Source organism: Primulina huaijiensis, chromosome 7 (genome assembly GCF_012295235.1).
Source record: "Primulina huaijiensis isolate GDHJ02 chromosome 7, ASM1229523v2, whole genome shotgun sequence".
Lineage (NCBI taxonomy): Eukaryota > Viridiplantae > Streptophyta > Magnoliopsida > Lamiales > Gesneriaceae > Primulina > Primulina huaijiensis.
This window is the reverse complement of record NC_133312.1, coordinates 5,545,731-5,559,218: the sequence shown is the minus strand read 5'-3', so window position 1 is coordinate 5,559,218 and position 13,488 is coordinate 5,545,731. Positions and strand designations below refer to the sequence as shown.

Below are 13,488 nucleotides of genomic sequence, written 5' to 3'. Positions count from 1 at the left end.
TATGGGGATAGATGTATGAAATCCGACCCATACCCTACCCATTACCATCCCTAGCAGTCATCCGTTCCATTTCTCCACTCCATCAAGAACAAAGTTCAAATTTTTTCTCTTTTCACTATAAAAAATCCTGTCTTTTCTCGAAAACCTTTTCTTCTGTTTTTCTCTTCTATATAAGAGACGGTGTGTTCTTGACCAGTTTTTGTTCCATTTGAGCCATTGTTGTTGGTTTCTTGGGGGTTAAAATAAGCTTCTGAATTCCTTTCCACTTTTTCAGCGTCTTTCGAGATGGGTAGTACCAAGCCTCTCAGTCTTGAAGAGATAAAAAATGAAGCTGTTGATCTGGTTCGTTTTTGTGTGTGTGTGTGTGTGTATATATATATATATATATATATATATTGAGAATGCTTTTTGTATATTATTTTTTATTCCCTTTTGTTTTATATTTTACGTTAAGTGTGCATGATTATTGTGTTTTTTGTGTGATTTCATTTCCAAGAAATGGTGGGTTTGATTGATTTCAGAGTCAAATCATAATGCATGTTTTTATGCGTGGTTGCATTGATTCCTTGGCTAGTCTCTACTTAAAGAAAAAACTCACACAGTCGTATGTGTCTGCCTAAAAGGCAGGCCTTTCTTTGTTTTCCATGATTTCCCTTTCATCCATCCTGAAGTACTATAGGTAAAAACTAAGAACATGTATCTTCTGTAATTTTTTTGTGTTTTTCATATTCCGAACATCCACTGTAGTGCAAGTCGGTTGGTAAAATTGGTAGAAAAGTGCGTTTTTCTTTCATTTTCGGAACAGGAAACATGGAAACCAGTGATCAAGACAGTCGTTCATTTGATGAGAAATACTAAGAAATATTGAAAATTTGAGTGACCAAATTCCTGGATTTTCATAAATTCATAAATCGTCAAGTTCATTCTTCATACACTATGAGCGACTGTTTGCGTTTGGTATTCTTCTTCTTTGAGGATTGTGTTTGGTCTTCTTGCGTCGATTGATTTGTTATTGCGACCCATAAGTGTCTGCACGTGGATGATCGTTGATTTGTTTCTAATTCCAAATTGAAGAAAGAAGAAAAAGATTCACTTATTACAGTGTAATTAATAATGATAGCCAACCAGTGATTCTACCAAAACTGTTTGCTTAATAAAATTGGCAAACTATGTTTGTATATCACATCAGGGTGTGCAATTCTTGAAAATTTGAACTGCTAATACTTTGTATGAGTTTCTAATGATTATACAGGGAAAAAATTATGTGAGATACTTTTTTATATGACCATAATAATTTTTAACTATTTCATGTTGGTACTTATTTCTTAATAATCGAACTCTTGAAATTGTATTCTTTTAAATTTTATATGTAAATGATGAATCACGTGCATAGTTTTGTCTTTTCAAGGCAGTGATACGAAAGAAAATAGCTTTTGGACTTTTAAACCTAACAGATTAGACATGCTTTCATCACATCATCTTTCAGGCTTGGTAGAGAAAACTGTATACAGAAACTGGCTCAAGTTTAGATATAGGAGCCATTGACAGCCAAAATTTATTACACCAATAATACTGAAAGTTAAGGGATATTTTATCAGTTTATTATGCTTCCAAAAGCAGTTAAATGGTAGAGAATGACAATATTGCAGCAATTGTCAGTGTTTTTCTGTTCTAATGTACTTTGAAATTTTAAATTTTTTCACAACTTTTTTTGTTTGAAGAAATGTGTAACAATAATAAAACCATGATCTTCGCTAGCATACACACATACAAGTGAACAAACTTCAAATATCTGCGGAGTTGGGATTGTTGAATGGTTTCAATGGCCAAAATCTTCACCTGGTGAATGTAAAATCTATCTGTTCATTGACTCTAACTTTTCTATGGTGCTGTCTTGGTAAATGATATGCACGGTGGATTTCAGTAAATCCTATGCTTCCCCGTCGACAAAACTTGGGATATCTTTTAGTCTCCTAGTTGCTATAACATGTTAATTAACATAAGAAAATGACCGACAAATGTGAAGAGAGAAAAAGGTCATAAAGCAAGTTTTTCTTCTGAATTGTTTTAAAATGTCAATGTACAGGAAAGAATTCCTATTGAGGAGGTGTTTGAGCAGTTGAAATGTACAAGAGAAGGTTTGTCATCGGAGGAAGGAGAGAACAGGCTCAAAATATTTGGTCCAAACAAATTGGAGGAGAAAAAGGTGTGAGAACTGAAAATATAAATAGTTTCGTCTATATCTTATTTCAAAAGAATGTCGGTAATGGTGCTTCGTGATATTCTCATCAGGAGAGCAAGGTCCTCAAGTTTTTGGGCTTTATGTGGAACCCTTTGTCGTGGGTTATGGAAGCTGCTGCATTGATGGCTATCGTCCTAGCAAATGGAGATGGAAGGCCCCCAGATTGGCAGGATTTTGTGGGTATTGTTGCCTTATTGGTTATCAACTCTACGATAAGTTTCATTGAAGAAAACAATGCTGGTAATGCTGCAGCAGCTCTTATGGCTGGACTCGCTCCCAAAACCAAGGTTATAGAACTAATAATGCTCCAAAAGATTTCAGAATATAGGGAATGTAAGTGCTTAAAAATTGCATGTAATGTAGGTTCTGAGAGACAATCGATGGAGTGAGCAGGATGCATCTATCCTTGTTCCAGGGGACATTATAAGCATAAAACTGGGAGACATCATCCCTGCTGATGCTCGACTTCTTGATGGAGATCCCTTAAAAGTTGATCAATCTGCTTTAACTGGAGAATCTCTTCCAGTCACCAAGAACCCATCGGATGAAGTTTTCTCTGGATCAACATGTAAACAAGGAGAGATTGAAGCAGTTGTGATAGCAACTGGTGTTCATACTTTCTTTGGTAAGGCTGCTCATCTAGTGGATAGCACCAACCAAGTTGGACATTTCCAAAAGGTTCTGACTTCCATTGGTAACTTTTGCATCTGCTCAATTTTTATTGGGATACTCATTGAGATCATAGTCATGTATCCAATACAGCACCGGAAGTATAGGGATGGAATTGACAATTTGTTGGTTCTCTTAATTGGAGGAATTCCAATTGCTATGCCAACCGTTTTGTCTGTTACAATGGCTATTGGTTCCCACAGGCTAGCACAACAGGGTGCAATAACTAAAAGAATGACTGCCATAGAGGAAATGGCAGGAATGGATGTTCTATGTAGCGACAAAACTGGAACTCTTACATTGAATAAGCTGACTGTTGACAAAAACCTCATAGAAGTGTTTGTGAAGGGATTAGATAAAGATCAGGTTGTATTATATGCAGCACGGGCTTCAAGAACTGAAAATCAGGATGCGATTGATGCTGCCATTGTTGGGATGCTAGCTGATCCAAAGGAGGTAAGTCATTATTCATATATCAAAAAAATTAGTTCAATTTTATTTTTAGTACTTATTTGCATATTTTTCCTCAGTGTTTGAACTTTTACACGTATATGAATAAATAATTTTTTCGAAATTTTTCTTCACTCACATTTTTGTTGACAGGCAAGAGCTGGTATTAGGGAGGTTCATTTCCTACCTTTCAACCCTGTGGACAAGAGGACCGCATTAACATACATAGATTCTAATGGAAATTGGCATCGTGCCAGCAAAGGTGCCCCTGAACAGGTATACCTCCTTTCCATCTCAAAATTATAGCTGAAAAAAATGTGACATTTGTTTATTTTTCTTCTCAAAAATATGAAGACTTTGGTTGGAGACTTATCGAGACGACAATAATATTGTCCTCCTTACAGATATTAGAACTTTGCAACAGCAAGGAAGATGTTCGAAAAAAGGTTCACGCTGTTATTGAAAAGTTTGCGGAGCGCGGGCTTCGTTCTTTAGGAGTTGCCCGACAGGTTTGCGTATATATCCTTAATTCATTTATCCAAGATGATTTTTCTAGATATTTTATCTTCATTTTTGTCTCATGCAGGAAGTTCCAGAGAGAACAAAAGAGAGTCTCGGCGAACCATGGCAACTCCTTGGGCTATTGCCGTTGTTTGATCCACCTAGGCATGATAGTGCAGAAACTATTAGAAGAGCACTGAATCTTGGAGTGAATGTTAAGATGATCACTGGTAACGAACAGTGTCATTTAGCCCTCTGCTTATCATTATGTTAGATGCTGTATTTATAATACAATTTTTTTTGTTCTTGTTTAGGTGATCAACTAGCCATAGCTAAAGAAACAGGTCGCAGGCTTGGAATGGGGACAAATATGTATCCATCTTCCTCATTGCTTGGCCAAGATAGAGATGAATCTGTTACAGGACTTCCAGTAGATGAGTTAATCGAGAAAGCCGATGGTTTTGCTGGAGTATTTCCAGGTGAGTTTGCTTTTATGCTTCTATGAGTATTAGACACTGTTTTAGTTTTTATTAAAGAACTTTGAGTATTTTCCTCTTTAGCCAATCTCTCGATGGAACCATAGTTGAAGATCAACTTTAAAAATTTTCTGTTTCTATCATATTAGATATTCTCTATTAAACAAGCTAAACTTCTTTCTAGAGTTTAATGACGCAGTAATTCTGGTTTTCCATGATTCAATATATTTTCTTGTAGAGCACAAGTATGAAATTGTGAAGAGACTTCAGGAAAGGAAACACATCTGTGGTATGACTGGTGATGGCGTAAACGATGCTCCTGCTCTGAAGAAGGCAGATATAGGCATTGCTGTTGCTGATGCAACTGATGCCGCTAGAGGTGCATCTGACATTGTTTTGACAGAACCTGGGCTGAGTGTCATAATAAGTGCCGTGCTAACTAGCAGGGCTATTTTCCAAAGAATGAAAAATTATACAGTGAGCGAGCCAGCCTTCTTTAATTATATTCAGCTTGATCCTCTTTGGAAGAGCCCAGCATTTACAACCTTTTTGTTGCATCTTTTTTCAGATATATGCTGTTTCAATTACAATCCGTATTGTGGTGAGCATTTTGGAAACACTGAAACTTCATCTATACCATATTCTTAATGGAATAATTTGTCTGATATTTTTACTCATGTAGTTTGGATTCATGCTCATTGCTTTGATATGGAAATTTGACTTTGCTCCATTCATGGTTCTTATCATTGCTATCTTGAATGACGGTGAGATGAGTTCCAACAATCAACATGTCATATAAATAAATAAAAAAATATTACAAATTTTGATTGATGTTTGATACCTCCAGGAACTATCATGACAATTTCAAAGGATCGAGTTCAGCCATCTCCGCTACCTGACAGCTGGAAACTTAAAGAAATATTTGCCACTGGGATTGTGTTGGGAGGTTACTTGGCATTTGGAACTGTATTGTTTTTCTGGGCCATGAAAGATACCAATTTTTTTTCTGTAGGGATCGAATTCCTTATTTACGTTGAATCATTCCCTCTTTAACCATTCCTCATATGAAACCAAGTCTTTTATTTATCTGTTAATCTTTTGATTTATTTTTGCCACTGTAGAACACATTTGGCATAAGATCTCTGAGAGAAAATCCGAGGGAAATGATGGCAGCATTGTACCTGCAAGTCAGTATTGTGAGTCAGGCACTCATATTCGTGACAAGGTCCCGAAGCTGGTCTTTTGCTGAACGCCCCGGAATGTTCTTGCTTGGTGCTTTTATAATAGCTCAGTTGGTAAGGAACTTGTGCCAATGAAGTGCATTTTATAGTAAATCGAATGTCTATTGTTCTGGTAAAAACTACCATTTTAATGCCACAGGTTGCCACAATAATTGCTGTTTATGCTAACTGGAGATTTGCAAATATCAAAGGATGTGGTTGGGGTTGGGCCGGTGTTATATGGCTTTATAGTGTAGTAACATATGTGCCACTTGACATCCTTAAGTTCTGCATTCGATACATTTTGAGTGGAAAGGCTTGGGATAATGTTCTGGAAAAAAGGGTACATTTTCAATACAATAATCATCCAATATCTGAAACCGAACTTTCTTGATTCCATTTGGCTAATATTTAATTGAATCTGTTGATAGACTGCCTTTACAACTAAGTCCAACTATGGCATAGAAGAACGAGAAGCACAATGGGCTGCTGCACAGAGGACTCTTCATGGTCTTCAACCGCGGGAAATTTCTAACATTTTTGCTGACAAAAGTAGCTACAGGGAGCTTTCTGAGATTGCGGAGCAAGCCAAACGACGTGCAGAAGTTGCTAGGTATTCAACCTGTTTCTCGAATTTTGACCAAGTTTAATGAATACTATGGTGCATTTCAGTTTCTTGAGCTGGTTTTTATATCGCAACTGAATCAGATTCCTATAATCTTTTGTCACAGCACAAGTTTTGTTTTCTGATATGGATAAATGAATTCTTGGTGCAGGCTAAGAGAGGTGCATACGCTGAAGGGGCACGTCGAATCTGTGGTGAAGTTGAAAGGACTGGATATTGACACAATTCAACAGCACTACACAGTTTGATCAAAATTCAAGAGCGCTACACAGGTTGATCAAAGATCCGTCATACACTAAATATGCTTTCATGTACTGAAGAACTTCAATGTAATAAATATTGGCTTCAGTCTGATAACTTAATTAGTTTGAGGAATTAGTTGCTTCTGTAATTAGGTTTCAAAAATAAAAATGACAAAATGACTCCTGCTTTAAAATGTACACATTTTCAATGCAAATTAAATCAATAGTTTTTTATGGGTTCTTTTGTAATTTATTGTCTATCTTAAATGTCTTTGAATATTAATGCATATTGAATTTATCAATTTACCCATTATTTTTCTTTGTTGCTACTAAAATTTGTTACTAAAATGAGTGTATTTTTTGATGATTGCTAATGAATATTTAATATTTATATCTTATCTTATCTTTTATTTTACATATAAATATGTCAATTTTATAATAAGTTGATTTTAAAATATGAACTAAGAAGCATCATATATGTTATAGATATTGAAATATGTTAAAGATTATTTCTAAGAATATTTTTTTAACGTAAAATTATTATGTGATTGCATTTTTTCAATATTTTTCTCAAATTATTTTTTAATTGTGATTTTGCTACTTGTACCTCTCATTGCGGAGGTAGAAAACCTTGTACCATGTATGGATATATAACTCGCTTTACATTACATACATAAAAAAATAATTTTTTTTCTTTTCTGCGTATTAATTAATTTATCATTATATATGATGAATTTATATATATAAAAACTATTTTTCACATTTCAAAATAACAAAATTGTTATTTAATATTACCCACTTATTAAATTTACTAAGTCNTTTAATTGTGATTTTGCTACTTGTACCTCTCATTGCGGAGGTAGAAAACCTTGTACCATGTATGGATATATAACTCGCTTTACATTACATACATAAAAAAATAATTTTTTTTCTTTTCTGNACTGTGTTCGATGAAATTATTTGATAAGTGAGAATAAATTTGATTTAGATAAATGATTTCTAGAATGTAAAATAACATCCATATCATATTTGTTAGGTACAATAATTGTTTATGCAAGGTAGAACAATCGAAATGTGACGTTTGAGTTGTTTTACGATTTTAAAATATTTTAGTTAACGTTACATTGTTACCCCAGTTATAACTTTTGGTAATGCGGCATATTTTTTGTAGCTTAATTGTTTTTTTGTAATATTCGACAGTATTCAAAATATTGTTTTGCTATATATTACTTTTTAATGATTATATATATTTTGTGTGTGATATAAATACATTCTAAATTAGTTTTAGAATTATGTGAATATATGCATATTCTTTTTTATATTTTTATGATGTTATGACTTAAATTTTTTAAAAACATTTAGTAACATTTGAAATATTAATATTTGTATCTAAAAATTACGATGTGTCCCATTAGTTTTTTTTAAAGGAAAAAATACCGTTATATTTTGGACTTTTTCGATTATGAATTATTTTGAATTTTTTTTGCCTCCTTAATAAAATATATATCTACATCCCTTATCTCGAGAGAGTTTTTTTCTAATATATTATCTGCTCTTGAATTTTTTTGTATTTCTCATAATTTTTATTTCAAGTAATTATATCAATAATTTTAAAATTAATATATATATCATATCTATTTTAATCACTCCATTTTTCCCAATTTTTTTTAGACCCAAATCGTGAACGACTCAAATAAACAAAACAGGAAGATCATAGTAAAAAACACACAAGCATCAAAGAGATTAATCAAAATCAAATTTGACGATGAAAACAAACATAAAAATTAAATATGATGTTATGATTGTTGAATTTAATCGAAGAAAAAAGTAGAAAAAATAAAATAAAAATATGAAAAAGATACTGAAAACTTCGAAAATCATGCGAGAAAAGGATTGAAGAAACTAAATCATGGTTGTTTAAAATGATAAATAAGCTGTGAAATAATATCTATTATTGAATAATCATTGAAAAATTATGTTTCTACGTTCATTTACAAATTTAGAATCAATATTCATAACGTACTTAAGTTCGTTACCCACGTGCAACTACTAGTGTTATAAATAGACCAGTTTATGTTGCTTTTATGGTTATCCCTTGATTTGATCTAGTCCACCAGTGTAACTGAACTTCCTGTTCTTTGGATCAAAATAGTACCGAAAAGTAAATATTTGTGGAGGTTTAAATTGTGATGTGTGTGTCCAGCTTGAGAAATTCGCGTCTATTACCATCCAACAAATGTGAGAGTGGCCATTAGGTCACCCTGACACGATCCTTAAAATAAGCCGGCCAGAGTATTTCTTTTTCTCCATATAATCCTCACTCCTAGCAACGCCTGAACGATTCGTCGTTTTATAAGTTCTCTCTCATTTCGTATCTCCCAAAATGGTGTATTATTTGTTTCTGATACTTTCGTTTGTCCTTGGTATCAGGGATGTGATGGATCAGATTGAACATGAAGATACATCTGTGATGAGCCTTGTCAAATCCAATGTATGGGTATAACATAACAGTTGCCTATTTTGATCATCTTTTGATTTGTGAAGAGGTCCCTTTTCAAAACTTTTGAGAACCCTTTTCACCAAAATTTGTTTTGAAATAGTTTCAAGAAGCGAAGGGAACAATTAGATGTTCAATTCGTATCACAATTTGTCGGAGGCAAATTGTTCTTCATTTGAGTGTAGCAAATTGTTGAATTTACAAATTTCATTTTATTCTTCATTTTCCACATCATTCAGTTATCAATTTGACAGCATTTATTTATTACAAATAAAATGCGTGTCCACCAAATATATGTTTTTCTGTAAAATTATCCATTCCTCTGTGATCAAGAAACAGAGTGCCACTTTGTCTTAATAACCTCAGTATTTGGTATAAAGAAATAACAAGGATGAATATTTCATTCAATATGCCGAGTGTTACAGCGCGCTCTTACTCTCAAATATCAATTGTGTGGTAAGAAATGAAGTAAATCAAATGGAAAAAAAGTGAAACTCCAAGAGATAGTAGACTTTGTTAGAGGAAAGTAAGTTTGCCGTTGTTGTGAGTCAAATGTCAAGAATCCCAGGCAATTGCAATTGCAATTGGTTCAGACAATATTGGCCTTCAATTTGAGAGGCGACATATGGGATTCACCGATCAATTTCTCCTTCTGCAACCCACCAAGTACCTTCCTCACTTCATTTGCAAGCTCAATCACATACTCGTCTTCGTGGCCTGTTCGATCATAATCTCAAAAAGGTCAAGATATTTCGAGTTTTAATTCGGAAAAGTTATCACAGCACAGAGAGTTGGAACGGAGCAAAGTTACCGATATCGAACATGGCCTTCTCCAAGAGGAAGAGATAATCCCTGTTGTTTCCACAAGGGCCAAATGCTGTTGCTATTTGAGTAGCCATGTGCTCCAAAGGGGTTGGTCCTAAATAGTACTTGTTCCTTATCTTGTCTGGAGTCGACGTGAACCTGTTGGCAATTACGGTACATTAGTCTTGCATCAAAGACATGCACGAAAAATGTAAAGAAACAGACAAGATTACTTACACTATCGCACCAGCTACAAAGGGTTGCTCCGATTCATCTTCCTGCAGTAAAGAATTTTGAGCGAAAAAGTTGAGATTTTCGTGAAAACCAAATGGAACCAACTACCAAGATGTTCAAAGGTAAGTAACTCACTTTGTAAAAATTAACCAAGGTTTTTCGATCGTACTCGCATTCTCTTCGTTCCAGATACTGAAACAGCACAAGAAATCGAATCTTAGCTCCCATATATTATCATATTGAATTGAATGGGTAGACAGACAAAGGAGGCAAAGATACTAAATTTCAGGTAACTATATCTTCCTGGCTTCTAGTTTGTGACCTTGAATTTAAATAAATAACTAGCAAAGAATCAAAGGGACATACCGCCATTACTGCCTTTTCTTTCTTTGGCCCTCCCCGCACACAATACGCAGCTCCCCACTAAAAAAGTAAAATAAAATCATCCAAGTCAGCTCGAGCCCGCTTCTCAAAACACATAAAAAAATAAAAAAAAGGTAGGAACAGAACTCGGAGTTGGAACTTACGCAGATGGATCCGTCATTTTCTTCCAAGGTGCAGGTTCTTGCAGGGTGGTCGGGGGTTCCTCTGTGATCTATACAGGCTGAAACACAACCGAAGTAATTAATCACGATTTTTAGGTGAATAATTAACGATAGATATTCAAAAATCATTTGAAACGTAGATCAAAGATACAAACAGACACTGGGATAGCATACCCAGATCGAAGACACGCCTGTAACCCTTCACGAACCCAATAACTTTCTCATCAAATTCGAATCCTGGGTTCCACACCAAAGAACCGTAGCCAAAAACCCAGAAAACCATCTTTCTCCTCTCAAAAAATATCTGCCCCGAAATCATATAAAAACACGTCAACTCACTCTCATTGCCATACCAATGAACAAAAAACAGCAGAAATTTAAACATGACTTACATGGAAGTCTCTTATTCAAAACAGGAAGAGAGAAAAGAGAGAATATCGGATTTCTTGTTTTTGATTCTCTGAATCTCTCTCTTTGTATGTGAATTTTAGCTGAAGGGATCATATCCAAGACATTTATACATGAAGACGAGGAAACCGTTGGAATCTAGTTATGGTGTCGGTCGCAAATCTTTTGTACGTTTGAATTCAATGTAATGGATGTGGATGACATCTTTGACAGGTACATAAAATCTATTATAACACATCCATTCCATGTTCCATGTGAAAAACAAATTTTCTAGATGTTTCAAGCACAAAATTCTAGGTTCATTGAACCTAGACGACTTCAGTTTCTGCTAAAATCTTTCTCACCTAATTTATGGGGACCGAGCGTGTGGTCGACACCTATAAGATCAAACTTCATTTAAAACCTTAGAAAGAAAATTGGGGGGATTAGATCCATTGAATCTAGACAAGTTACTCAACAAATTACCTATAGGACTTAATAATTATTGCTATTTATTATGACTCTTAAATCAATGTTTGACTGACTTGTGGAATAATGTAGTTATATGCATCAGAAATTAATATATAATTCTGACGAGTAACTTACATTTAAACCAATATTTTTTGCATAAATAATTTTATTTTTATATGAGTTGGAAATTCGTCTCACGAAATTAACTCGTGATATCCTTTCACGAAAGTTTTTATGTTAATATTACTAGGCTGGAAGATATTGTTGTGATGTGGTTAATGCTTGCCTCCAATTTTGACTATTGCTTGAAATGGTGTTCATTGTTGAAATTGGATGTGTGGAATAGATGGATGGGTATTGCTTTTTGCTGAAGATTGGTTTTTTCTTTAAAGCTAATTGTTTTGTGAAATAAAATTTTAATCAATGAAAGACACGTGTTTTAATTAGTAGTTTACTGGACTGGTGTTGCATAACATTTCACATAAAAACTATATCTTTTTGTTTGTAAATTTATATGTTGTAATTGATCCGTAATTTTATTGTTTAGCAAATAGATATTTACATAATTGAAATAACACAAAAACTCATGTTAGATAGTCTCACGAGTCAATTTTATGCGATAGTTATTCTATTTGGATCACTCATATAAAAGTATTACTTTTTATGTCAAATATAGACAAAATTGACATGTATTACGNTATAACACATCATAAATCGTAACAGAAAGGATTTTAGTCTTTTTAATAATTTTTAAATAGATGAAAACGTAATATAATATAATAAAAAATTTATATTTTATTTAATATGACGGATAATAGTAAGATTAAATAAATAAAAGTAACAAAAACTCTAAATTGTAATCAAAATCAAATGAAATAATATAATATCTTAAATGTAATTTATATTTTCAATTGACATCAAATTTATTATTATTATAAACATGGATGTCCTACGCAACATTCTATGTAACTCGTCAATTTTTCTCCATATTTCGATCAACTAATTCTTATATATTTGGTGAACGAATTTTTAAATTTTGATTGAAAAAGTAAAAACAAAATTTTAAAGAATTTTTGGTTGGGGACAGGGAGGCGCATTGACTGAATGAGATGGAATCCTTTGTGTTGGATCGGGAAATAATAATTATATTTTAAGGATGTTGCGGCGACCCATCCACCCCGGTATTTTAAACCTGTTACAGAATTTGCGGGTGGCAGATTTAATAGCACCAGAAAGAAAGAGAGTGGAATTGGACCGTGATATCTTTGAGCTAGTGTAGAAGCTGGTAACAGGGATGGAGGAGGACGAGGCAATGAAAGCCGACAATTTCAAAATTCAAGATTGATAATGATCCATCACATTTTCAAAGCAGAGGAAGAAGACATTATCACCAGTTTGACAAATCCAAAATAGAGTGCCACTGCCATAGATGTCACCACCTTGGTCACTATCGTTTTGAATGTTACGCTAAGTTACCTCAAGATAAAGGAGAGATCAGTTTGAATTTTGCAGAAAAAAAGAGTAGTAGAGACTCTGTTAATGGCTTGTAATGTCAAAGAAGATTGTGAACCGGATATTCGATATGTGGACACAGGCTGCAGCAACCACATGTGTGGTAATAAGTCCATTTTTCTCATTTAAATGAAGATTTTCATTCTTCTATTATTTTGGGTGATCAGTCTGCTGTGAAGTTATGAGAAAAAGAAACGTAAAAATAAAAACTATAAATGGTTTTGAAGAAACAATTTCTAATCTCTTTTATGTTCGTAAGTGTAATTTGTCAAGTGTTGGTCAATTGCAAGAGAAGGGTTATGTCATAACTGTTGTGAATCGTGTTATCTCATTCTCAAACGCAGCGGAAGTTTTAAAATTTTTTAATTCTTGACATTCAAGATATTGTTTTGAGCACTCGTATGGTTTTAATAGAATAAACGTACATACGATGTTTAAAACTTTTATCTTAGTGAATTTTCATTTGGCTCCAACAACACTGGTGTAAGTGAACGTAACTCTTGTTATAAATCCTATGTACGTTCTTCAAATCTCCTTTCTTCAATCTTCGAATCTGGTCCACGACTGGATTACTAGTTCATCTTTCAACTTGCACTAGAAAGTATAGAAGGAT

At 33.8% G+C, this 13,488-nt stretch overlaps 2 protein-coding genes across 3 annotated transcripts; one reads left to right on the top strand and one right to left on the bottom strand.

The window, feature by feature from the left end:
* Positions 1 to 58: 58 nt before the first annotated feature.
* Positions 59 to 6,606, top strand: LOC140980495 (plasma membrane ATPase 4-like). 2 transcript variants are annotated; one of them, XM_073446336.1, is made up of 16 exons: positions 59 to 342; positions 2,087 to 2,206; positions 2,293 to 2,529; positions 2,606 to 3,367; positions 3,515 to 3,637; positions 3,766 to 3,870; positions 3,948 to 4,092; positions 4,177 to 4,341; positions 4,577 to 4,815; positions 4,907 to 4,939; positions 5,021 to 5,102; positions 5,186 to 5,346; positions 5,460 to 5,633; positions 5,719 to 5,901; positions 5,990 to 6,171; positions 6,335 to 6,606. In XM_073446336.1, exons 1-16 carry the CDS (start codon positions 286 to 288, stop codon positions 6,429 to 6,431), a joined length of 2,865 nt encoding a protein of 954 aa, XP_073302437.1. In that variant the 5' UTR covers positions 59 to 285; the 3' UTR covers positions 6,432 to 6,606. The 2 variants fall into 2 exon arrangements, with proteins under 2 accessions (XP_073302437.1, XP_073302438.1); XM_073446337.1 differs by lacking the exon at positions 5,719 to 5,901.
* Positions 6,607 to 9,303: 2,697 nt separating this feature from the next.
* LOC140980496 (gamma-glutamylcyclotransferase 2-1-like) lies at positions 9,304 to 11,122 on the bottom strand. The gene is made up of 8 exons (XM_073446338.1): positions 10,898 to 11,122; positions 10,680 to 10,809; positions 10,488 to 10,564; positions 10,327 to 10,383; positions 10,096 to 10,152; positions 9,964 to 10,004; positions 9,734 to 9,885; positions 9,304 to 9,639 (listed from the first exon to the last, which is right to left on the bottom strand). Exons 2-8 carry the CDS (start codon positions 10,786 to 10,788, stop codon positions 9,512 to 9,514), a joined length of 621 nt encoding a protein of 206 aa, XP_073302439.1. The 5' UTR covers positions 10,789 to 10,809; positions 10,898 to 11,122; the 3' UTR covers positions 9,304 to 9,511.
* Between the last annotated feature and the right edge of the window lie 2,366 nt (positions 11,123 to 13,488).

Excerpts from the sequence above, each read along its gene's own strand:
- LOC140980496 (XM_073446338.1), bottom strand. The coding sequence starts at position 10,788 with ATGGTTTTCTGGGTTTTTGGCTACGGTTCTTTGGTGTGGAACCCAGGA. Across the intron at positions 10,384-10,487 it reads AAAATGACGGATCCATCTGC|TGGGGAGCTGCGTATTGTGT; the intron begins GTAAGTTCCAAC and ends TTACTTTTTTAG. Across the intron at positions 9,886-9,963 it reads TTTGTAGCTGGTGCGATAGT|GTTCACGTCGACTCCAGACA; the intron begins GTAAGTAATCTT and ends AATTGCCAACAG.
- LOC140980495 (XM_073446336.1), top strand. The coding sequence starts at position 286 with ATGGGTAGTACCAAGCCTCTCAGTCTTGAAGAGATAAAAAATGAAGCT. Across the intron at positions 3,368-3,514 it reads TGCTAGCTGATCCAAAGGAG|GCAAGAGCTGGTATTAGGGA; the intron begins GTAAGTCATTAT and ends TTTTGTTGACAG. Across the intron at positions 4,342-4,576 it reads TTTTGCTGGAGTATTTCCAG|AGCACAAGTATGAAATTGTG; the intron begins GTGAGTTTGCTT and ends ATTTTCTTGTAG.